Source organism: Euleptes europaea, chromosome 15 (genome assembly GCF_029931775.1).
Source record: "Euleptes europaea isolate rEulEur1 chromosome 15, rEulEur1.hap1, whole genome shotgun sequence".
Classification (NCBI taxonomy): domain Eukaryota; kingdom Metazoa; phylum Chordata; class Lepidosauria; order Squamata; family Sphaerodactylidae; genus Euleptes; species Euleptes europaea.
In genome coordinates this window covers 43,323,945-43,350,466 of record NC_079326.1, presented here as the reverse complement: position 1 = coordinate 43,350,466, position 26,522 = coordinate 43,323,945, and the positions used below count along the sequence as shown (strand labels likewise).

The 26,522-nt window shown below is 43.5% G+C and overlaps 1 protein-coding gene across 1 annotated transcript in view; it reads left to right on the top strand.

The window, feature by feature from the left end:
- TTN (titin) overlaps nucleotides 1-26,522 on the top strand; it is a 329,209-nt gene that overhangs the window by 6,139 nt on the left and 296,548 nt on the right. The window contains 17 exon segments of the mRNA XM_056861196.1: nucleotides 1,068-1,271; nucleotides 2,845-3,132; nucleotides 5,287-5,378; nucleotides 5,902-6,149; nucleotides 10,191-10,512; nucleotides 10,850-11,044; nucleotides 11,577-11,699; nucleotides 16,484-16,621; nucleotides 17,588-17,734; nucleotides 18,499-18,630; nucleotides 20,978-21,259; nucleotides 21,389-21,514; nucleotides 22,569-22,847; nucleotides 23,162-23,233; nucleotides 24,700-24,958; nucleotides 25,566-25,626; nucleotides 26,019-26,231. Of these exon segments, the coding sequence (XP_056717174.1) occupies nucleotides 1,068-1,271; nucleotides 2,845-3,132; nucleotides 5,287-5,378; nucleotides 5,902-6,149; nucleotides 10,191-10,512; nucleotides 10,850-11,044; nucleotides 11,577-11,699; nucleotides 16,484-16,621; nucleotides 17,588-17,734; nucleotides 18,499-18,630; nucleotides 20,978-21,259; nucleotides 21,389-21,514; nucleotides 22,569-22,847; nucleotides 23,162-23,233; nucleotides 24,700-24,958; nucleotides 25,566-25,626; nucleotides 26,019-26,231 (3,181 nt within the window).

Below are 26,522 nucleotides of genomic sequence, written 5' to 3'. Positions count from 1 at the left end.
GGCAATTAACTTCAACGGGCTTAGAAGAGTAACTCTGTTTAGGATTGCACTGAATCTCCTCTCATTCAAACAAAACAGTATGATTCAAAAGGACCCTATGAGATCATCTGTAAGTGAAAACACTTGTAAAGCATAAGGACCTTTAAACTGAAATATTTACTAAGCGTTGGGCAAGATGGTGGTGTTGAAGGATGACATGAATGGGTTAAATCAACCTCTTTGCAAATATCTTGAGTTCCACACCCTCACCAGTAGAGGTAAACACTGGGCCTTTGAATGAAAACAGCCTTTTCAGAGCATCAGCTCTCCTACTTTGTCTCCAGGGTTGCCAACTTCCAGGTACTAGCTGGAGATCGCCTGCTATTACAACTGATCTCCAGCCGATAGAGATCAGTTTCCCTGGGAGAAAATGGCCGCTTTGGCAATTGGACTCTATGGCACTGAAGTCCCTCCCCTCCCCAAACCCCGCCTTCCTCAGGCTTCACCCAAAAAACCTCCTGCCGGTGGCGAAGAGGGGCCTGGCGACCCTGTTTGTTTCTTGGGAACAAGATATTTTTGTGACCTAGAAGGAGATATGTTGTTAGAGTTGCCAACTCTGAGTGGGGAAATGCCTGGAGATTTGAGGCATGGAGACTGGGGAGGGCAGGGTTTGGGGTGGGGAGAGGCCTCAGGAGGGTAGAATACCATGAACTCCACTCTCCAAAGCAGCCATTTTCTCCAGAACTCATCTCTGTCATCTGGATATCATTTGTCATCTAAGAGATCTCCAGGCCCTGTCTGCAGGTTGGCAACCCTATATGTTGTCCACCCACTATACTTTGTTTATGTGATTTAAAAGGGGTTCCCTTCCTCAGTTTCTGTTAGTTAAAAAAAACACCCAAACAGCCACATAGTACCTCTAAGAGATATACGCTCAAAAACTTGTGTGAGTAGGAACCGAGGCCCTTGGTCCTGATAAAATGGGACAGTCCTTTGAAAACTGCCCACTTTTTGCATGAGCATAAAGCAGAGGTGTTTTGAGATAATCCAAATGCTAATTTGCTTTAATTCTCTTTACTCTTCTGCAGGTTTCCCAGTTCCTGAGGTGAGCTGGTATCGGGATGGTCAGGTTATTTCTGCTGCAACCCTGCCTGGTGTGCAGATCTCATTTAGCGATGGCCGCGCTAAACTGGTGATCCCTGCCGTGGCAGCAGCCAACAGTGGAAGATACACCCTACAAGCCACCAATGGATCTGGACAAGCTACTAGTACTGCTGAACTACTCGTCACAGGTAAGTTACAATTACAGGGTTAGCAGTAGTTGGCGCTTTTCCATCTTTCCCTTCGCTACACTGCAAAAGAGGAAGAGTCCAGTAGCACCTTAAAGACTAACAAAAATATTTTCTGGCAGGGTAAGAGCTTTCTGTATCTGAAGAAGTGAGCTGTGGCTCATGAAAGCTCATACCCTGCCAGAAAATATTTTTGTTAGTGCAAAAGAGGCTCACTGATATTAAATTCAGCACTTGAATCAAGACAGGATTGTATTCTCAAAAACTATGGCATCATAATTCATCATATTTTACTTTTTTACACCTTTAATTTACTTTATCACTGAACACCATAGGCCTAAGGGCTAGTAGATAGGCTTGCCAACCTTTGTAACACTCATGCATAAGTTGCAGGTTCTCCTAAATTCCTGCTTGCACAGTGTCCACTTTGGATCGCAACTGTCATGTGCCTGAAGAAGGGGCTTCATCGACCCCAAACAGCCTGGCAAGGGTTGCCAAGTTCCAGGCGGTAGCTGGAGATCTCCCGCTATCACAACTGATCTCCAGGTGACAGAGATCAGTTCACCTGGAGAAAATGGCGACTTTGGAATGTGGACTCTATGTCATTATACCCCACTGAAGTCCTTTCCCTCACTAAACCCTGCCCTCCTTAGGCTCCACCCCCAAAATCTCCAGGTATTTCCCAACCTGGAGATGGCAACCCTGGGAGGGGGGTGTTATGTGGCCTGTAATGGAAGCTCACACATTTGTGTGTGTTAAGTGCTGTCAAGTCGCTTCCGACTCATGGCGACCCTATGAATGAAAGTCCTCCAAAATGTCCTATCTTTGACAGCCCTGCTCAGATCCTGCAAATTGAAGGTCGTGGCTTCCTTTATTGAGTCCATCCATCTCTTGTTGGTTCTTCCTCTTTTCCTGCTGCCCTCAACTTTTCCTAGCATGACTGTCTTTTCCAGTGACTCTTGTCGTCTCATGACATGACCAAAATACGACAGCCTCAGTTTAGTCATTTTAGCTTCTAGGGTCAATTCAGGCTTAATTTGATCTATAACCCACTGATTTGTTTTTTTGGCAGTCCACATGTTTACACATGACTATACTTTTTACAAGAACAGTAACTCTATTTTGTTGTCATAAAACAGTACGGTCCTCTAGTGTAAGTTTTTAAAAATTACAATTTCTGTGCTGTTAGAGTATTCAATGCAGATGTTATAGTTGTCATAGAAGAAGAGTTAGTTTCTATATGCCGACTTTCTCTACCACTTAAGGGAGACTCAAACCAGCTTATAATCACCTTCCCTTCTCCTCCCTTCCCTTCTCCCCACAACAGACACCCTGTGAGGTGGGTGGGGCTGAGAGAGTGTGACTTGCCCAAGGTCACCCAGCTGGCTTCATGTTTAGGAGCGGGGAAACAAACCCAGTTCCCCAGATTAACCTCCGCCGCTTATGTGGAGGAGTGGGGAATCAAACCCGGTTCTCCAGGAATTTTAATATATAATGAATTGTTCTTGCAGAAGTAATTTTTTCATCCTTCTACAGCTCTCTTAATTGAGCATTTTCTTTATTTCTTAATCTGCAGCTGAAACAGCGCCACCAAACTTTTCTCAACGACTACAGAGCACGACAGCAAGACAAGGAAGTCAAGTCCGACTTGACGTGAGAGTGACAGGAATCCCTACACCTGTGGTGAAGTTCTATCGGGATGGAGCAGAAATTCAAAGCTCCCCCGATTTTCAAATTTTACAAGAAGGAGACCTCTACAGTTTAATAATTGCAGAAGCTTACCCCGAAGACTCTGGAACCTATTCAGTGAATGCCACAAATAGCGTGGGACGTGCGACTTCAACAGCCGAACTGCTCGTTCAAGGTAAATAGATCCGAAGTTTTGTGAGCCGTGACATTTTTCAAAAAAATACGTACAAATCATATTATGGTCATGGCAGTACAGTTCAGTGTAATTAGTGTTAGATCAATAAATCAATTAACATCTCTCTCTATACCTGCGTGGTGTAGTAGTTAACAGCGGTGGTTTGGAGCGGTGGACTTTAACCGGGTTCGATTCCCCACTCCTCCACATGAGCAGTGGGCTAATCTGGTGAACTGGATTTGTTTCCCACTCCTACACATGAAGCCAGCTGGGTGACCTTGGGCTAGTCACATTCTCTCAGCCCCACCTACCTCACAGGGTGTCTGTTGTGGGGAGGGGAAGGGAGGCTGGTTTGATTCTCCCTTAAGTGATAGAGAAAGTCAGCATATAAAAACCAACTCTTCTTCCTCTTCTTCTTCTCCTCCTCCTCCTCCTCCTCCTCCTCCTCCTCCTTCTTCTTCACCAACAGGCCTAGAAAGGTGTCATTCTCTTTAGGATTAATTTAGAACAAATCTCTGCTTAGTTTTCTCCTTCCTTCCTTCCTTCTTCTTCTTTTTCTTCTTCTTCAACAGTCATGGATTAATTTCTTTAGAAACTTTAAAATGTTTCACTATAAAAATCCAGGATGGTATTGGCTAACTTCTTATTCTCCTGGCTTTGGACCTGCAGTGGGTTCTGGCTTTGGAATCTCTCATTTAAGCTCACAGAAATTTCCATCATCCTCCAGTGTGCAAACAGTGCTCAGTACAAGTATCGGCTAAATTGTTCTCTCCAGTGTAACCAATCTGGAAGAACGTGCACAAAGAATCCTGACTGTGCATACAGACCACTTTTTATAAAGGCTTATGCTGTTTGGCATAGGAAGGGGTGAGCCTCGTTGCCAATTTTTCCTGAGTAGCTGATATGGGATTTCCGGTTGTTTGTAAATTATTTTTGACTTTGAAATTGTAACACATTTACAACAACAGAGAATCCTGAAAAAAAGAAACACGACCTGCTATAGTTAAAAGTGCAATTCTATGCAGCGTTACTTCAGGCTGCATTAGGGCCATGGCTCAGTGGTAGAGCATCTGCTTGGCATGCAGAAAGTCCCAGGTTCAATCCCCAGCATCTCCACTTAAAGGGACTAGGCAAATAGGTGATGTGAAAGATCTCTGCCTGAGACCCTGGAGAGCTGCTGCCGGTCTGAGTAGACAATTGTGACTTTGATGGACCGAGGGTCTGATTCAGTATAAGGCAGCTTCATGTGTTAAGCCCACTGAAATCAGTGGGTTTAGACTAGAGTATAGGGTTGCACTAAAACATGGATCTTTTGCATTATTATAAAAATAGAACATAATATCTTGCAATTGAGTATTTGTCAGCAGTAAATTGTATTGCAATACATTATGACAAAATTCTAAATGAATTATTGTTATTGTTATGTTTGTACCCCGCCTTTCCCAACCAAGGTCGGGCACAAGGCGGCTAACAACCAATAAATACAATTTAATAAATACATTAATGGCATAAAATCAAAATTTAAAATTATTTCTAGTGGTACATTAAAGAATTGAAGTGGTGCCCCTGCTAGAAATGGGGGGACAACAAAGGACGGGATGGGGGAGAGAAAAGGAATGGGAAAGGGAGGGAATAGAGGGAAAGGGAAGGGAGAGAAGGGCAGGGCAGGGAGGGCAGCTGGAATGAAACCGTCGCTGTCTTGAATTGAAGGGAATCTTGTGCCAAGAAATCTTCTGAAACTCATCAGAGTTTCAGAAGATTTCTTGGCACAAGATTCCCTTCAATAAAGGATTGCTGGAGGCTACCCGATAAAATCTGTGTAGATAACATTTATAGATGTTTTGGTGGTAATTTATATCTAGACTCCACATATGAAATCCTGCAATTATTCTGAAACAGCCATTCATAGTCTTAATTATTATACATTTGGCCTAATTGTATAGTCATACAAAAAGTCGAACCTTTATCAATTGCCCTTCCCCATCCCAGTTATTCTGCAAAACGCATAGAAACAGATGGCCAATTTCCCCCTTCTCTGTGGTATTTCTGTGCACATATAAATAATTGGAATGACCTTTTTTTTTACTTTTTCTGTCCTTGTGTAATTAATGTTCCTTTCTTGCCACTTATGAGTCCCGCCTTCCTTTCCGCCAGGTGAGGAAGAAGCAGTTCCCGCTAAAAAGACAAAGACAATCGTTTCGACTGCTCAGATTACACAAACTACAAGACAAGCCAGAGTCGAAAAGGTTTGTATTTCAGCGTGTTGCTTTGTCAGATGTTATAAGATGTTGGTAGGGTTGGCAACCACCAGGTGGTGGCTGGAGATCTCCCGCTATTCCAACTGATCTCCAGGTGATAAAAAGCAGTTTCCCTGGAGAAAATGGCCGCTTTGGCAACTGGACTCTATGGCATTGAAGTCCCTCCCTTCTTCAAACCCTGCCCTCCTCAGGCTCCACCCCCCAAATCTCCAAGTATTTCCCAACCTAGAGCTGGCAACCCTAGATGTTGGTCCCCCATTGCTAGGGTTGCCAGGATCGGTTTGAGAAGTTCCTGGAGATGTGGGGATGGCGCCTGGGGGAGAGAAGAGGGACCTCAGCAGGGCATAATGCCATAGAGTCCACCTTCCAGACCAGCCATTTTCTCCAGGGGATCTGATCTGTGTTGTCTGGAGATCAGTTGTGATTCCAGGAGATCCTCAGGCCGCCCCCGGAGGTTGGCAACCCTACGCACTGCGGTTTCTCACAGCCATTCTCGGTGCTTGCTTTGCAGAAAATAGAAGCCCACTTTGACGCCCGAAGCCTTGCAACTGCAGAAATGGTTATCGAGAGTGCCGCCGCCGTGCAACAGCTGCCCCACAAGGCACCTCCACGGATGCTGCCAAGGCCTACCTCTAAATCCCCGACTCCGCCAATAAGTGCCGCGAAAGCCCAAATGGCTCGGCAGCAGTCACCGTCTCCAATTAGACAGTCGCCATCTCCCGTGAGGCACGTTAGAGCACCAACACCCTCTCCAGTCAGGTAAAATGTCTCTAAAATCTAACCCTTGTATTTCATTTTTTTTTAATCTCCACAGATAATACAGCAGGATTGATGGGCTGCTGAGAGGGAGGGAACTAGGGGGATTAGATTCTGTGGACTCTGGTCACTCTGGTGGGTAGGGTTGCCAGGTGGGTGTCTTTAGGGGCAATTGCCCACCAATCCACCCAGTCGCTCTGGAGTGGTGGCCGGGGGTGCGATGACGTCACTTCCAGCTTTACTTCCAGAAGTGCCGCATCATCGCGGCCGATTCAATATTCCAACCCCAAGGGAAGTAAAACTGGAAGTGATGTCATTGTGCCCATACATGCACACAGCCGCCTTAGCCCCGCCCCTAAAACCTCCCACCAATCGGGAGGGGGGACCTGGCAACTCTACTGGTGGCCCTTAGGGCCACGCAAACCATGTTGTTTTCATATGATGTTGGGGATGGGTCTGGGTGGCTTAAAGAGAGGCCTGGTGGGAATCTTTATTTGTGGGCCTCTTGACAGTCATTGAAATGGAACAAGATGCATAGGAAATGTTGTGGCCCCTTCACATATTACAAAGTGCACAGGTGGAGTCTGGAGACCCACTTTTTCTAAGATGTAACACAATCACACATGAGTTTTCGTGTGGTGCCCTATTAGAATCAGGACTGTAGTGGAGAAGAGGTTTCAGACTTCGTCCTGTGCCATTTTCCCAGCTGGAATCTGTCCCAGGGGGTGCTACTGGACCTGCTGTGGAAACTCATGCGCATGCTAGTAGGCTTCCCCAAACAGTGCCCCCTGGACTGTTTCAGGTTAAGAAAATGGTTCAGGGAGGAAGGCTTGAAGCCCCTTCTCCATATGTCCTAAACCTAATCAGGCATGCGTGGGAATTGATAAGAACCCACAACTCACATGTAACTGTCTTATGTCTTAACACAGTGGGGACCTCATACCCAACCAGTTTACTCAGTAGTGTGGTCACATGTGTTTGAAGCTTTGTCACATATCATTTACACAGCACCCTGAGGACAGTGGTGGTTGTTACCTTGTGGCATCCTAAAAACTAACTAAAGTTTGTTCCAAAATATGTATTTGTCGACCAAAGCCCACTTCTTCAGATCCTGTGAGTGGATCCTCCATGTGCTGTCATTTTATACAACACAAAAGGGCATGAAATGCAAAACTTACAGAGTGAATGCAATTATCTACAATTTTAACATAATCAAGAAAAATACAGACACAATTCACTAGTTCTATTACGCTATTTGGCACCTGTTACGGGTGAGAATCCCCGTGTTTTGTTAAGACAATGTATATATGCCTTGTACATACAAATCCTCAGCATGTTGTCTGAATACGTGGAGACTGAACATGTGGAGCAGGCACAAGCAGCATACGTATGCACATGGGAACCATGCTTGCGAGCCAGTTCATGCAGATGCGGGGGCGGGGCCATCATGCCTGCACCCTCTCTCCTGCTGTGTACATTCAGTCAACATGTGGAGGGGTCCTATATACAGGGCTATAGTGAGATAAATATCCTAAGTAAAGGAGCGACAGGTCCACTGTTGAGTTGCACAACCCTCTACTTTTTAGTAGAACTGCCACCATATGAGAAAGGAGGTTTACTTCTTATGATACTGATGTTGACACCTAGTGGCAACTAAAGGAATTCTTTAATAAAGCACAAGATGCAAATTAGATTCATTAAAACCAGTTTGCCTAACTTCCAAGTAATTTGTTTACTGTGGAAGATGATAAGCCTTTGGGTTGGACCCAGCCAGTTTTTTCACTTAATCTCACTTAATTCCCTTTCTTATTATAGCTCCAATCCCACATGGGTTTTGTCCATGCAGGTCCCATGATCCCAAACATAGCCTTTTTGGAGGTCAGAGAGGATCCTTTCTCCCTTTTTCACTGGAGGAAAAGCTGGCTGGATCCAACCCTTTATATTCTGAACATATCAATCCAACGTAAATGATACACTCTCTTTTTTTGTATTTGCAGTCTGTAACAAGGAACCCTGTTTGCCCCATTGTGGGGCACCACAAGTTGCAGTCAGTACATGTGGAGCCCCACAGAAGAACAAACACCTTCCCCCATGGCCCTATGGGTGTGGGAGTGCCCTTTGAGTATGGGAGGGATGGCTGAATCCTCTCCTCCCCATGTTATATTCCCAAACAGGCCGGAGGTCCCCCACCCCTGTTTTAAGAGCTTAGCCGCAGTCTGAACTAGGGTTGCCAACCCACAGGTGGTGGCTGGAGATTTGCCGCTATTACAACTGATCTCCAGTGATTTAAATCAGTTACCCTGGAGAAAATGGCTACTTTGGCAATTGGACTCTATGGCATTGAAGTCCCTCCCCTCTCCAAACCCCACCCTCCTCAGGCTTTGCCCCCAAAGTCTCCAGGTATTTCCCAACCTAGAGCTGGCAACCCTAGTCTGAACTGGTGTTTTTGTGATACAGTTTACCACCTCACTGAGAATTGTCCTCGGTCATGGTGTGGAAAAACTATTCTGATGGTCAGCCTGGATAAACCAGACATTGTTCACAGGCCTTGCATTGCGTGCCCTGCCCTGAAGTATAGGCACAATCTTTTATCCCCTTCTAGCTTTTGAAGGAATTTGCTCAGTAGGCGGCAAAGCCCTATAAATCTAAACAAATAACAGCACACATACTCAGTTTTCTATCTGCTCCTTACATATACGGGTGTAATAAGAAAGTGTGTATGAAATAGTAATTATTTGTTGGAAATAGGTATTACTTTTGTAGATTAATATATCTGAGCAGTCATATAATTGCAGCAACAGGCCAAGAGTGACACCTAAAGGGAGTACTTCTGTAGTTCCATATTCCTTCCGTTCACTGAAATATAATTAGAAAGAAATGTTTACATCTTAACTAAGGGGGTTACCGCATTATGGCTGTTACCGCACTTGTTTTCCCAACGATGTATTAACAGTTTGAAAACGTTATAAAAAATACTGTTCGCACTTTCTATGTATTCCCAGCGATGTATTAAGAGTTTGAAAACGTTATAAAAAACACTGTTCGCATTTTCTATGTATTCCCACCGATGTATTAAGAGTTTGAAAACGTTATAAAAAATATTGTTCACACTTTGTTTGGCCCCTTTAGCTGTGAAGATGTCTTCCAACCATTTATAAGCCGTGGTATCCAAAAACCCTTTTAAAGCCACGTTTTTATAACATTTTCAAACTCTTAATACATCGCTGGGAATACATAATGCGGTAACCCTTTATGTATTCCCAGTGATGTATTAAGAGTTTGAAACTCTTATAAAAAATACTGTTCGCACTTGGTTTGGCCCCTTTAGCTGTGAAGACGTCTTCCAACCATTTTTTAGCCGTGGCATCCAAAAACCCTTTTAAAGCGATGTTTTTTATAACATTTTCAAACTCTTAATACATCACTGGGAATACATAATGTGGAAACCCCCTAAATCTACAAATAAGTCTGGATCAAGTAATGGCAATGATTTGGGGTCAAGTTGGAATGTAAACCTTTAGATCTAATTTCAGGGCATTATAGTAAGTCCCTTATGTATGATTTTAGAGACTCTATCTTAGTATTGGTCCATAAAGGTAAAGGGTCTGAGTTTGCAAATGCTGGGAATGTGTATGTTTGGGCTCCCCTACGAGGAACATTGCATAGGTTTTTAACAAACAAATTTAATTGAACTTAAAAGAGCTCACTGTAGACAAGGCATTCTTTTTGTGATTGTCAAGTACCCCTAGCCCAAGGGATTCTTGGGACGGGCCAGCAACACACAAAATGACAAAACTCTAGGGTATGAGTCCTCACACCTCAGTCTTAGTAGCTGCCACCAGCCCCTTCCATATTAAGAGGGGGAGGGGTGGTTTCCTCGGCTGGCTTGCGGGCGTGATAAGGGTTCTCAAGGGGCTGGATCTGGCCCGCAGGCCTTATGTTTGACACCCCTGGTCTAACCTGTGATGAAATACAGATGTCTTGCTAAAATGCTTCTTGTGGCCCTATTCCCATCACCTCAGCGATACCTTTTCCCCCCACCAGGTCCGTCTCTCCTGCTGGGAGGCTCTCAGTCTCTACTTCACCTATCAGGCCTGTGAAGTCCCCATTACTGGTCCGTAAAACACAGACAATGACAGCGGCGGGTTCTGAGGTGCTTCCTCCTTGGAGACAGGAAGACTACGTAGCTACGTCTGAAATGAGAATGCAAGACTCCAGAGTAACGACAAGTAGTACTCAGATAAGGATGGAAGAACGATGGGAGGGGAGATATGGCGCTCATGAACAGGTCACTATTAGTGGCACCACAGCGGCGGCTGTTGGAGTTGGCGGGGCTGCTGCTGCTGCTGTTGGAGGGGCTGCTGCCGCCGTTGGAGTTGGTAGGGCTGCTGCTGCCGTTGGAGTTGGCAGTGCTGCCGCCGCCATTGGAATTAGTGCCGCAGCAGCTAAGGAGGTAAGAAAGCAGGATTATAATATTTTTGAAGTACATTGTTCTTTCCTTTTTCCATCTTGAAGTAATGCCTCTGAAGTGATGCCACTGAAGTGATGTCAGCTTTATTTAAGTGGGCTTTCAGAGGCTGTGTGTCGGTTTCTGCTCACACAGCTATTTAGAGAGTTGACGTGCAAATGTCTAACTAGATCTAAATGGTTCCTCTACGTCCGCTTGTCCTGTGCTCATGTTGTGATTGTTTTATCCCGACCAGGGGTATAAAAAAAAGTGTTATATTTTGATATGATTCATTTGGGTCCTACAGGATATTGGAAAAACAGCAGCTGTTGCTACTGTAGTTGCTGCTGTTGACATGGCCAGAGTGAGAGGACCAGTTCCAAGCGCTGTAGAGCAGACTGCTAAAAGGACAGCCATGACTGCAGTACACATTGAGCCTGTCCAGGAGCAGGTAGAAGTAAAACAAAGCTGTTGTATATAACATCCCCTCCTCCCCATGACAATCCTCACACACAGCCAAAGCATGCAATTTGCAAATGATTAACACAGTACTACCAAATGTTTCATAGACGCATGCATTACTGATCCAGAAGCATTTTAAGAGAACTCCATTGCCAACGGGTGACCATTTTATATCAATGGCAAAATTAGCTCACACATTCAAAAAAAAAATCCTAAACATTTCATATAGCTCTCAAAAACATGCCTAATGACCCCAATAAAATGATTATGGTAATAAACATAACAATAATATACCTGGATAGTTTGTTTGGTTCCTCTAACATTATTTTCATCATACTTACAAAGTGATTCCTAATATTTCACTTAATCCATGCCCCGTATGAGCTTAAAATAACTCGTTTCCCAGCATATTTACCCTTCCATTTGCCATCATGCCTGTGATTTTTCATTTTATTTGAAGTGACCATTTGTTAAAGTAAATGCTAAGGTGTGATTTTCTTTGTTTCTGCCATGAAAAACAGATTAAAAAGGAAGCTTCTATAGTAGTTACAACTACAACTGGTAAAGCCAGAGAACAAGAGGTAATAAGAACTAGAGAAGGACTTGCTACTAAACAAGAACAAATACACATCACTCAGGAAAAGGTGAATAGTGTCTTTATATCCATGGAAACTCACTTCTATCTTATAATCCATTACATCAATTATCAGTAACAATCCATATATCTGTCCTTCATTTGTTTTGGCTGCTACAACTTGAAGAGTCCCATCACAATTTTTGTTGCTGTTGTGACATCATACATTGGTCATTGCTAACATTTCTATCTGTCTCCCTTCATCAATGTGAATCTGTACCTTTACTGAGAAGAGACAGTAGGGCTGATTACTCCAGGAGCTATGAAAAGTGCTCCTTGATTGGTTTGAGAAGTAGAGCAACAATGAACTTCAGAAAGGCTTCTATCACTGGGAAGGTTTTGTCATATGTGAAGTGTATTAGCCAGGATTCAAAGAATTGTGAAATTAACTGCAATCCTGTACAGATACTTTCATGAGGGTAGAAGAGCTAGATTCGAGTCGAGTTTCACCTTGGAGACCAATAAGATTTTCAGGGTATAGGCGTTTGAAAGCCAAAGCTCCCTTTGTTGATACGGTTACCAGCTCCGGGTTGAGAAATATCTGGAGATTTTGGGGCAGAGCCTAAGAAGGGCGGGGTTTGGGGAGGGGATGGACTTAAATGACACAGAGTCCAGTTGCCACAGCAGCCATTTTCTCCAGGTGAACTGATCTCTGTTGGCTGGAGATCAGTTGTAATAGCAGCTAGTACCTGGAGGTGGGCAACCCTATTTGTTGGTCATCTGACGACAGGAGCTTTGACTCTCAAAAGCTTATCCTCTAGAAATCTTGTTGGTCTCTATGGTGCTACAGGACTCAAATCCTAAACAGAGTTACATTCTTCTAAGCCCAATGATTTCAAGGGGTGTTTAACTCTATTTTGGATTGTACTGTATTTCTGGGAGAACAAAAAGACTCTGAACTTGTATGTCTTGAATAGCAGCCCTACCCCATCCCTCCCTCCCGTTGCCTGGCAACTTCTTTTGAAACTGAGGTGACCTCATAAAGCCAATTGTTATGTATTGGGGAGCTAGGGTTGCCAACCACCAGGTACTAGCTGGAGATCTCCTGCTGTTACAACTGATCTCCAGCCAATAGAGATCAGTTGACCTGGAGAAAATGGCTGCTTTGGCAATTGGACTCTATGGCATTGAAGTCCCTCCCCTCCTCAAACCCCGCCCTCCTCGGGCTCTGCCCCAAAAACCTCCCGCTGGCGGCAAAGAGGGACCTGGCAACCCTACCAATATTGGATAGGAAGCATTGGGCTTTAAAATATCCATCCCTGCCCATTTATTCACTCAAAGCACAGGAGTCTCTGCTCTCATCCTCCGTGAGTCATGTCTTGTGATGTTATATTGTTGCTCCATTCATTATGATGAAGTATTATATCCGGGAATGTTCTGTAAATTGGTTGTATGTGGTCATGTCGTTGATTCTATTACACTTGCCTACACTTGATATCACTTTGCAAGTCTGAAATAGCCACCGAAGCACAAACCCTTGGACTTTTAGTTAATTTAGCAAACTGTACTTCGGCAGAGAAAGACTTCCAAAGAATTTCTACAGTCAGATTAAAAGAGTGAAGGTGACCACTGGCCTTCGTAGGTATCCAGGTATACTTCTTGGGTATTAGAACAGTTTTCATTATTTAGTTGTAAAAATCCTGAGGGGAACTATAGTTGCATAGATGACATGTATATGGCTGCATTCATACATAGTTTAGGGATGCCAACCTCCTGATATTGGCTGGAGATCTCTTTCTATTACAACTGATCTCCAGTTGATAGAGATCACCTGGAGAAAATGGCCGCTGTGGCAATTGGACTCTATGGCATTGAAGTCCCTCCCCTCCCCAAACCCCACCCTCCTCAGGCTCTGCCCCTAAAACCTCCCACTGGTGGCGAAGAAGGACCTGGCAACCCTAACGTAGCTGGAATTTGTGTTTTCATAGTAGTATAGGCATCATTCACAACTGGTTTTTCAGGTGTGGGCATGGCAGTGTAGAAAATGAACGTCACTGAATGTGCAAAATCAAATAATATATGGATGCAGAATTAACGTTTTAGAGTGCTACAGCATAGGTTTGCCAACCTCCAGGTGGCACCTTGAGATCTCCCGCTATTACAATTGATCTCCAGACAACCAAAATCAGTTCCCCTAGAGCAGGGGTGGGGAACCTTTTTCCTGCCAAGGGCCATTAGCACATTTATAACATCTTTCGGGGGCCATACCAGGTGTAGTCTCCCGTTGGGGGGGGGAGAGGCTAGGGTTGCTAGGTCTCCAGCCACCACCTGGAGGTTGGCAACCCCAGGAGAGGCCACACAGAGAAGGCCTGCAGGGTGCCCCCGCTCCCCCCTCCCAGGTGGGAGGGCAGCCAGCGGTGAGCCCCAGAAAATGAGGCACTAGGGGGGCACAGCCCACAGTCGATTGGCAAGGGAGGGAGGAAAACAGAGAAAGAGGAAAAGGGAGGGAAGAAGAGAGAGAAAGGGAGAAAGAAATGGAGAGGGGGAGAAAGAAAGAAAGAAAGAAAGAAAGAAAGAAAGAAAGAAAGAAAGAAAGAAAGAAAGAAAAGGACGGAGGGAAAGAAAAAAAGGACGGAGGGAGACAAAGAAAGAGACAGAAAAAGAGGGAGAGAAAGGAGAAAGAGTGACAGAAAAAGAGGAAGAAAAGAGAGAAAAGCTTCCCCCCGACACACACACACACCCGCGCTTGCCGGCCAGCGCGACCGGGCCCCAGCCTCCCCACCTCCCCCGCCCACACACACACCCGGCGGCGCACGGAGCCCCAAGCAACCAGGCCCCAGTCTCCATGCCCTCCCCCACAGAGTCCATAAAAAAAACAAACCCAAGCCCAATCGGCTCCCGCATGCATGCTCTGCCACCGGGAGCTGCCGGCCTCTTCCCCCCTCCCCCCGCTGCTCAACAGTCGACAGGCAGCGAGAGGGGCTTACAATGTGCCGCAGCGTTCCTGCATGCCACAGCTGTAGGGGGCAGCCTTGGGGGAAGCGTCCCTCCCTCTCCCCTCTCGCCGACCAACAACCGACAGTCGGTGAGAGGAGGTCCAAAGGGGGCTACAAGGGCGCTGTAAGCCGTGGCCCCAGAAACACCTTCGGGGAGGGCTGCCCTGTGCCCCGCCTCCGCAGCAGAGTTCCCGGAGCTCCCGAGGGCCACAAAAAATGTCCTCGGGGGCCGCATACGGCCCACGGGCCTGAGGTTCCCCACCCCTGCCCTAGAGAAAACGGCTGCTTTGGAGGGTGGATTCTATGGCATCATACCCTGCTGAGGTTCCTCCCCAAACCGTGCCCTCCCCAGGCTCCACCCCAAAAATCTCCAGATAGTTCCCAATCCAAAACTGGCAACCCCACCTCAGCAAGAACTGGGAATTGACAGAAATCCAGTCCTTACATTGCTGTTTTCAGAAGAGCTTGTGCAAGAGGGGAAGGGTGATTTCTGCCAGTTCCCCCTTAAACTGCAGGCCCCCATGCTGAATCCTGCTCTAATAACTCCCAGGGCACTTTCACACATGTGGAATAATGCACTTTCAATCCACTTTCAATGCACTGTGTGAAATGGCAAGATCCACTTGCAAACGATCATTAAAGTGCATTGAAAGTGGATTGAAAGTGCATTATTCCACATGTGTGAAAGTGCCCCAGACTCCCCAGGGGTTGTTGGGGAAGGTGGGGGAAAGGGAGAAGTGTAGAAATCTATTCTCTGATCTAGATCTCTTCATGGGTCATTGGATCCAACTGATTAGTTCAGAAAACAAAATCTATGGGACTTTTTGTTAGAAAATATCTGTAGGAAGGAAACAACACCCAAGATCTCTGTACTCTCTCTACTATAATATTTTGCATCACATATATTCTTCAACCATGTGCGTCCCATGAACCTAGGAATCAACTTTCCCAGGGCCCCAAAGGACAGATGTTAGAGGGGGAGCAAGGGAAAGATGGCAGGCCACTGACAGATCACTGCATCCAACCCATAACTACCTTTCAAAATAGGCTTTTTCAAATTTGGGGGCAGAGTTTTGGGAGTGGAGAAAGCTCAGCAGGGAAGTGATACCATGGAGTCCACCCTCCAAAGCTGCCATTTTCTCCAGGTGGACTGATCTCTGTCTTCTGGAGATCACTTGTAATTCTGGGAGAACTAGGGTTGCCAAGTGCCCAGTGGTGGTGGGTAAAATCCCACCAATCCACCGGGTTTCCCACTGACCACCTGAGGGCCGGCGGGCAACGGGCACATGCACCCACACGGGCACATGCACCCACACGTTTTACCCAGTTTTACCCGGAAGTGACACGGATGCTCTAGTAACCTCCGCCGAAGCTCTTTGGAAAACATAGAGTTTCGGCAGAGATTGACAGAGTGCCCTCGTCGCTTCCAAGTAAAACCGGAAGTGACGGCGCTTCGTGCAACACATGCGCACACGTTGCGCCAGGTGCGCGGGTGCATCACGTGCTGAAGAGAATCTCCTGCTGATGGAGCTGCGGGCCCTTGTAAGCCTAGGGAGAACTCTGGGAACACCTGGAAGCTGGCAACCCTATTTCAAAATAATACATCTCCCTTACTATTCAGCCACAGCATGTAGCTATTCCATTTGTATAGATGGTAAACAGGCTGACAATTATTCACCCCACAGATAATTACACGTCAATCAAATGGTTTCCGTATACTTAAGCACACTTCACTCTGTGTTGGATTGTAGCCATGAGGGGTTATTGCCAAACAATCTGATAAAGATGTGATTTGTTTTTAAGATCTGATATAACTTTTTAAAGATCTGATATAACTTTTTTTTTATTTAAACATCAGGTGAAAAAGGAACCGGTGAAAGTTCCTGTACCCAAAGTAATAATTGCCGTTGATACAGCTAAGGAACAAGAACAGATTTCAAGAGCTAGAGAAGAAATTTCTATTCAACGAGATCAAATTCACATCAGTCATGAAAAGGTGATTATAACTGTGAAAAATGTGTGATGATTGATCAACCTCAATTTCAAGCATCATTTTTGCTAGTTGTTTTTAATTTCCCTTTATTTTCTACTGAGCATTATGTGCAACAAACAAGAAGTTTCTATTATTTCTGTTGAAGAAATTCTCAATTTTTTAATGTAAGCAGGCCAGCCATTCAGGCGTAATTTGAGGTACCAGTAATTCCAAGAGGATATCTGAATAAATAAGGGCTGAAAGATGGGGCCCTTCAATTTAATATCCTTACTAACGGTTGTAACTTTCACTAGATAATTTGTGAAGTTTATAGGTTGGTTTTTGTTGCAGGAAACAAGCAGGGAAAACAAATCACCAGCCCATGGAATTCAGCAGCTCTACCCTAGATAGGCTTTAAGGCTTTTAGTAAGCCTGACCTGAACTGGAGGTCAGCCATAAATGATTCACAGGAACAGTGCCTTGTGTTGGATTAGGAAGTCAACATGGGTTTGGCAAATGTCAAAAGTCATGGTTGGTAACATCTCTTGAAACAGTAGGCCAAGCTGTGTTATATCCTTCCCACAACTGACTATACTTGGAACTCCATCATGAAGTATGATAGAAACTCATCTTGTGGTAACTCTTCTGGGAAGTCTGTTGTATGTGTGCATATTGTCATTGATAGGTGGGACTGAAACTTAAGGCCTTTGTATCTATTCAAGGAAATACTGTACTTTCTTTACCCTTCCCTGAGTTCAATCATAGTGTAACTCTACTTCATTTAATAAAGACAAATATGATTAAGATAAAAACCTGTGCAGACCACAGAACTGTGCATGATTCTACAGACTGTATAAAAAATTGTTATCTTTTGGCTCTTCTGGTACCTTATGCTTTACTAATCGCTGTCTGCTTTCCCCAAATGTCGGCGTGCACATTTTTGGCAACGCTGTGTGTATTCACGACTCTCTTTTTTGCTATATAAATCAGATTAGGAAAGAAGTTGTGAAGTCCGTGAAACCTTCCGTACCTAAAGTAGTCATTACTGCTGGTAAACCCAAAGTGCCAGATGCAGTAGTAAAAACTGCAGAAGGGATTGCAACTAAACAAGAACAAGTCCACCTTGTCCAAGAAAAGGTGAATGGAATTGTTGCTGATGTGATAATCATTCTCATATTCCATTCTCACATTGACCTTCTCATATAACGCCAATAAATATACTAACTTTTTAATATCATTTTCACTTTGATCTCCTTAAGAAATATATATATGGAAAGTATAATAAGGGAAAATGTACTTTGAGACTTACGGTATGCCCTAATATGTTCAGAGGAGCCCTGTGGCACATATTGTTAAGCTGCAGTACTGCAGTCCAAGCTCTGCTCACAACCTGAGTTTGATCCCGACAGAAGTCGGTTTCAGGTAGTTGGCTCAAGGTTGACTCAGCCTTCCGTTCTTCCGAGGTCAGTAAAATGAGTACCCAGCTTTCAGGGGGTAAAGGGAAGATGACTGGGGAAGGCACTGGCAAACCACCCCGTAAACAAAGTCTGCCTAGAAAACATCGGGATGTGACATCACCCCATGGGTCAGGAATGACCCGGTGCTTGCACAGGAGACCTTTACCTTTACCTTTAATATGTTCAGAGCTGTCACAGCATTTTGGGATTTAAGTATTTTTATACTAAAAATTAATTTTATTAGAATGATACCTAACTAGCCAGCTTACCAAACATCAGTACCTATCCAGTAAAAGACTCGAGGGTAACTTTGCAGAGAGCAGACCCCTAACACCCTTTAATCTTGTTGACCTTTTAATTATCCATGTTGTTCCATGAACATTTCCCATTTTTCTTTGAAACTTTATGTAACATGAAACTTTTTATTCTTGCTGTAATAATCAGACAAGAAAGGAAATTGAGAAAACCACCGTAGTTCCAACAATCATTGCCGTTGACAAACACAGAGAGCAGATCTCAAGAACTAGAGAAGAGGTTGCTACCAAAAGAGAACAAATCCATCTAGTTCATGATCAGGTGAATAGATCTTTAAGAAACATGAAAGTCACTGATGAAATGTGATATATTTCTACAATACCCACACTAGCAGAATGTCACCGCAGTGTCATGTGGTTAATGTGGTAGTTTTATTTTTTAAAGTGTGATTTTCCCACATCTATCTATATTTCTTTCATTGTATAGCCGGATGAACTAGATGCTGAGAAAATGGCAACAATTCAGTTTATAGTTCCTTTTTTGTTGGACTTCAGAACTTTTATTTTCAAATATGAAATAATGCCTTATATCCAGACTAGTATTTCCATGGGTGGAAGGACTTTCCCCACAGAGCACGATTTTACCACCTCCATTTTCCCATGGCAGCCCCAGATTCCCCAAACACGCACACACAAAAATTGGCAAAAGATTTAGGAGAGCATTTGGGGCTGCCACAGAGTGGGAGGGGCAGGAAAATCGTGTTTGCAGGTTAGGGTTGCCAAACTCCAGGAAATGGGGGAGAAACAGGCACCTCTATACTAGTACCAAAGGTTAGAAAAACAGTATAGGAGTGAAGACCATTTACAAACAAGGTGCAATTTATATAAGCTACTGAGATACCTATATACATACAACGTACAAACACAAGTAACCATACTATAACCAACACACAGTATGTACAAAATATACAATCAAAGGGCAAAAAATCTTTCGAAGGTCTCAGCAGAGTACCAAGTAAGTAATATGTTCAAGTTCAATATTCAAGATGAATGAGAAGCCACAATCTTCAATAGGATATGGTCATTTCAAATTCACAATAGTGTAGAATCCTTCTTCAGTCCTTCAGAGAATTGCTTCTAAAGAGTGTATAGTCATACACAATCATTTTCATATCCCACTCAGGGTAAGTATAAATCAGGTTACTATAAGATGTCCAAAAGGTACTTCGCATCATGCAGCATTGGACTCTCTAGCATTGAAGTCCTTCCCCTCTCCAAACCTCACCCTCTTCAGGCACCGCCCCAAAAACCTTCCGCCGGTGGCAAAAAGGGACCTGGCAACCCTATTGCAGGTGGAAATCCTCACACCTGCAGAAATGCTACCCTGGATCCAGCTCACTCTTTAAAGTAATAAACCTGAATTTTTAAAGCAAAGACCCAATTCTGTGCCAAAAAAAAAATCTATTTAAAAATAGGATTTGTGGGCATTTTAAAAGAAAACACAATGAGATTCAAGAAAAGACCAAATTGTATCCCTATAGTAATTTAATTATGACCCATTCAGAAATCAACCTTGCATGGACAGAAGCTCTTCCAGTCCTAAGGAGCTTGGCCATCTGTGCCATCCTGTGATGTGGTAAAGTGAATTTTACTACACACACAATTGCAAATCTGTGGTAAAAAAAATGTGCACTAAACTCTTTGTTTGTAAGCATCCAAACCATTGGAATTTGTTCCAAAACTGTATGTACAGCTATCTGAAAAGGCAGTGTATGTGTCTGTGTTTAGTTAGTAAATCTTCAAATGTATTGTGTGCTTTTCCAGAAAACATTGTGTGTTCGATGTACATAAATATGTGCAAGTGTATGAAGTAAAATATATACTTATGCCTGTCCTCAAATACAGTACCTGAACATGTTAATTTTATTTAATAACATTTTTATCCGACCTTTCAGTATCCATGTTCAAGATATACTGTATTTATGCAATATCTGTCTGCAATGTATACAGTGGAATCTTCCTTCCTCCATATTTGCATACTTCAAAGGGACGTGACATTTGTTTTCAACAAAAGGAATTCCAGAATATGGGCTTGGATCCTATGCAGCTCAAGCAGAACTGTGTGTGTGTGAGTTAAGTGCCGTCAAGTCGCTTCCGACTCATGGCAGCCCTATGAATCAGTGTCCTCTAAAATGTCCTATCTTTGACAGCCTTGCTCAGATATTGAAAATTGAAAATTGAGGCAGAACTAGACTGCATAAACTGCAACTTTCCTGGCTCTTCTTCTCCTGCAGTCTTCTTTGACCCCCCAAATCTTGTCTCAATAGGTCGTAGCCCACCCCCAGAATCCCATGGAGGTCAAAGTAAGAGGGGGGAATCAGCAAACATTGCCTTCCTTTGCTTCCACAGGCAAAAGTAATTAGCCTGAATGGAAAATAAATAGTGTAATGCAAAGGGAAGTTGGGATTCAAGCCTATGTACAAGAATATACAAATAATAGCAACAAGGCAGGGACATGATGTAAATATGGAATAAGGAAGGCAAGTCAGTGGATATGTGGAAAGTCTGGCTCAGCAAAGTTTATGTGTGTGTGAGATGTTGCCTTTCTGCTAGCCATTCTTTGTCATTAACAAAGATCTGTGTCCATGTTCTACAAATGTTGCCTTTAGATTGGTGTTGTCAAAAAGGCCGAAGCTGTGGCCACAGTTGTTGCTGCAGTTGACCAAGCGCGCATTAGAGAACCAAGAGAGCCAGATTATGCTGAAGAAGCTTATTCTGAACAGGCAGCTTTGGAGTATGGATATAAAGAGCGGGCTTTAGCGAGACGTGTTGTTGAGTTGCCACCAGAACATCATATTGTCACCAAAGAAATGAAAACTGAGGAGGTTCACATCCCTCCTGAGAAACACATTGCGGCCACTGAAAAAATGGGATTGGCCATATCGACCCAGGTTAGGTTCTAATTGAGTGATTGCAGTCATTTCCTATGGCTGTTGAATGTCTTTTGGTTGGGTTCTTTTTTATCCATACTTGGAAAGCAGCATCACCTTCTCAACAAATGTTTTGTTGGTTAAACGTAGATTAAAAGAACGGCAGAAACTACAATGGAAAAATCAATCCAAGTGGAACACCCACGCCCCCGTACAGCAAGCCCTCATTTTACAGTTTCAAAAATCACTGTTCCTAAACCAGATCATACTTATGAGGTAAGAAGAGGAGAAAAGATATGTCAGGCAAACAGCTGTGTCATCCACAAAAAACTAACCCAGGTGTATATGTGAGGGAAGGAAGTCCTGTGGAATCTGGCCAGAGGATTTCCCCACTCTACGAGGCGGACATGTGGCACCAATACCAAGCTGTAGATTATATTCATGCAAACATATCCACATCCATGTTTATAAAATTCAACAGAAAAACCCAATTTCTTTCTTAATCAAGCAATACGATACTTTTGATTCAGAACGGGGGGAAATGCTGAATAAAACACTACATGCCTGACATACTCCTTCTCTCTCTCGAAGGGTAGAAAATTCTCTCTACATGCTCATCCCAAGGATTAATCAAATAATTTATAATATGTTCGTTCCTCTCTGTAGTACTAAATACTAAATCAGTTTCAGAATTAACATACCGTACATATATAATCCAAACTACATTATAGCCCTCCATTAGAATTATGTTCTTTCATCTTAATTTCTCCCCGTTTTTCGAGTTGACCTTTTAACCATCTCCTTCACAGGTCTCATCATCTAATGACCCCATCTAATCCATTTTTAGAATTCTGTGCTATCTCTTCATCATTACATTAAGAATGCACCTTTGTTGTAATGCTCAAGTACATGTAAATAATCCAAAGAATGTTCTGGAAATCATCTTCATTTTGTTTCCAAATTATAGATCTTTTTAAAGGAAAAATCGGAAGCCTCTGCCTATTTTGCAAAATATGATAATTGACATACTATCTGAAAGCAAATTAGTGTTCTCAGATATTATATTTGAATACTATCTAATATTTTGGAATAGCGGTCCTACGACTCCGACAAAAATACACGTAACTTAACCTCAAATAATTTCAGTTTTCAATAACTGAAAATCAGGAAAATGTTTCCGACAAATTCAAAAATTTAACAAATTCACCAAATACATTCAAAAAATTGTGTTTCTATCTTTTTTTTTTTTACATGTATTTGTTTGGCTAATGTACAGTGCATCTTTTAAGACGGAGCTAAGGAGTATCTCTCTTTCTCTTGGGTCGGTTAGGTTTCAATAGCAGGATCCGCTATAGCAACTCTGCAGAAGGAGTTGTCAGCAACTTCTGTGCCCAAGATCACCAAGCCAGTGAGGCCTCCTCTTTCAAAGTCACCCGAACCCCGAGTGATGGCAGAGAAAGTTGTCTCCCCGCAGTTTCCTTTCGGAGAGACACCTGACACCTATCAGAGGCGTTACGGTGTTGAGATGAAAAGAGACGTAGGTGTGAGAATGACAGGAGGTCTGTTGCAGGAAGAACGCATTGAATTGATGCAGGAAGATGAACCAGAGGTTTGTCCTTAAGAAAATTCCAATCATGCTGACGTCTTGCGGTCTGGAGTAACCCGCCGTGTTTCCATCCTTCCTTCATTTACAAGCCTCTTTCCCCCCTTTAAAATATCTCTCCCTACTGACTCTTGTGTATCATACATCATGGGGTTGTTGTTGTTGTTGTTTGTCTTGTGCAAGCACCTCCTAAGACCCTAACATCATTTTGTCGTAGCAAACAGCCGGAAAACTCTCAACAAGGAGTCCATTCTTGCATGCTGCCATTAACTTCCTCAGATGTGTGTGGCATGGACTAACTCTGCTTTAAATATCCCTAGGTGATTGAAATTGAAGCTGCGAGGGTTCCTGAACCAGCAGAAGTTCCAGCTACACCCCCATCCATAGTCTCAGTAAGTAACAATAAGTATAGCTGATACTGTATTTGCGCTTACCCTGTTGCAATCTGGAAAGTTTTTGAAATTATTCTTTGTATTTTTGTAATTTAATACAATGCAGCTCTGGTGCCATCTAGCGTCTGTAATCGGTAGGATGAGAGAAAGCATAATACGTCCAAAATCTTTCTGAGTTTTATGCTGTGACTAATTCCAGAGCCACATGTGCAGAATGTTACCTATATGGATCTGTTATATATAAGGGTACCCCTTAGGATTGCAAACCTTCAGGCACTAGCTGGAGATCTCCTGCTATTACAACTGATCTCCAGCCGATAGAGATCAGTTCACCTGGAGAAAATGGCCGCTTTGGAAATTGGACTCTATGTCATTGAAGTCCCTCCCCTCCCCAAACTCCACTCTCCTCAGGTTGTGCCCCAAAAACCTCCCCCCCCAGTGGTAAAGAGGGACCTGGCAACCCTACACTATAGCAGGGTAAGCCAATGATAACACACCAGAGGCAGAAGGAACAGAATACCAAAAAACAAACAAACAAAAACAGTTCCATAAATCTGTATGACCAACATATAAAGGTTCATTTAGATGAAGCCGTCGAAAAGTGAATATGGGATACGGGTTAAAACCCCCCCAATAAACCCAACTAATGAGGCAAAACAGAAAAACCCCTTAATGATGCTAGTTAGGTCACCCCCATGAATGCAAGAAAGATTTATTGGCAAGGCCTTTGATTTTAAATATTATATGAACCTACTGTATCCACTTAGGATCAGCATTTCCTGCCAGGCTAACAAAATGCTGCCTCTGCGCTGACTCATCCTAGTTTAGAGTTGAGGCCTGACAAACCAAAGGTATATTTGGGAGCCAGTCCAGATGACAGGATTGAATACCTGACCATTTACGGCTAACGTACAAGCCAGGCTTGGCTGCAGAAGACCCCTTTTGGCCTTGAGGAATGTGTCACCTATGATTCACTTCTGCTTGGATTTGTTATTGGCACCAAATATATCATTGGTGTGAGGCATGCTGGCTACTGGTTGACATGACTTGGAGAGAAATGCCCCCCAGCAGTCTAGATAATACTAAAGTGTGCATTTATTTTTATTCTGCTTTCATGCAGTGGGCTAAGTGGGAGCACAAGCTTTGTAGACGTTGTAAACATCTGAACTAGAAGAATTAGGGTTGTCAATCTCCAGTTGGGGCTTGGAGATCTTCTGGAATTAAAACATCTCCAGACAACAGATATCGGTTTCCCTGGAGGAAATGGCAGCTTCACGGGGTGGACTCCATGGCATTATAACCCACTGAGGTCCCACACTCCCCAAGCTCCACCTCCAAACCCCCAGGAATTTCCTAACCCTGAGCTGGCAACCCTAAGAAGAATGTTTTCATGCGCTTTTAAAATGGTCTGTTGTGAGCAAGGGGATTGCATGAATATTCTAAATATGTGTATCTGTTTCTCGTAGGGCTTGAGAAACATGACTGTTATAGAGGGGGAATCTGTTACCCTGGAGTGCCGCATCTCTGCCTATCCAGTGCCAACTGTGATGTGGTACAGAGAAGACTACCGCATTGAGAGTTCCATAGATTTCCAGATTACCTTTGAGGCAGGAGTGGCTCGTCTTGTGATTCGAGAAGCTTTTGCGGAAGACAGTGGACGATTCACTTGCACAGCTACCAACGTTGCAGGAAGCGTCAGTACCTCCTGCCATCTCGTCGTACAAGGTAAGTACAGTAGTAAACAACGCTTAGACCCATTTACAGTAGCAGACTGCAAACGAAATGCAAAATATCACTAGACACCTTCGGTAGGTTACCGATAAAACTGGGATTGAGTTTGCCCATTGGTGGCAACCAGGATGGGCAGTCCTGTTAGCAAGACCCTAAACTCAGAAGCCATCAGAACAACTATCTTGTTGTTTTGTGTATCATAAACTGGCAGGGCACCCAGGTATAGGTGGAGCCCATTCCTTTATGTGTTTTTATTGAATTATTTTATAAGGTTAAATGTTGTTTTTAATTGTTAAAATGTTTTAGTGTTTTCATACTCACCACCTTGGGGACTTGGAGCAGGTGGAAAGGCAGCATAAGAATGTTTCAAATAAATAAATTATTAAATGAATAGAATTAAAAACGATTGCCTGAAGTTACCTTATCTTAAGTGAAAGATGGGATTCACTAAGAGGCCCTGACTCTGTTGTCCTTTTAACAAAGAAGGTATTGAGTTGCCCGAATTTTATGTTGTCCTCATTGAATCTTCATATAACATCTGTGTTTTTTCCCCATCCTGGAAAATATCATGACATCTGTATCATATATATTTTTTTACTAGTTACAGAGGAGTTTGAGAGCAAAGAAGCAGTTTCTGCAAAAGTGGTTACAGAAGGCAAACGGTAATAATTTTATTAAAACTGTTTGACGCATGCTCGCCAGCATGGTGTAGTGGATAAGAGCGGTGGTGTGGAGCGATGGATTCCTATCTGGAGAATCGGGTTTGATTCCCCACTCCTCCACATGAGCGGTGGAGACTAATCTGGTAAACTGGATTTGTTTCCCCACTCCTACACACGAAGCCAGCTGGGTGACCTTGGGCCAGTCACCCTCTCTCAGCCCCACCTACCTCACAGGGTGTCTGTTGTGGGGAGGGGAAGGGAAGCCGGTTTGAGTCTCCCTTAAGTGGTAGAGAAAGTCGGCATATAAAAACCAATTATTATTCTTCCCTTTTTTTGCCCTGTAACGAATCGCTACAATTCACCCTTTGCTTTTGTTGGGATTGCTCTTCTAGCTACGTGGAGTCAAGAGATGTAGTAATGACTGAGATCACTGCTGCTGCAGAAGAAGTTTCTGGAGAACCTGCTGCTCCATTCTTCATAAGAAAACCTACAGTACAGAAACTAGTTGAAGGTGGAAGTGTCATTTTTGAGTGCCAAGTGGGGGGAAATCCAAAGCCACATGTTTATTGGAAGAAAGCCGGAGTTCCTCTTACTACAGGCTACAGGTACAGTAGGCCATTTCACAGTCGTAACATCGACCTGATATGAAAGTAGCACAAAATATTTCCATTGTCCTACCTTTTTGATCAAAATGAGCAGGGTGGAACTGAAATGAATAAATTAGAAATAAATAAATAAGATTTGTGAAAAACAATAGACTAGTTTTGCTTCAAGTGTCTGTAATGAGGTCACAGTTGGTCTAACCACAGGATAAAATAAAGATAATGAAATAATGAGGGGAGACCAAGAGGCGGACTTGCCTGTCTCATATCTTCGGCCCTCAAAATCCATTTGGC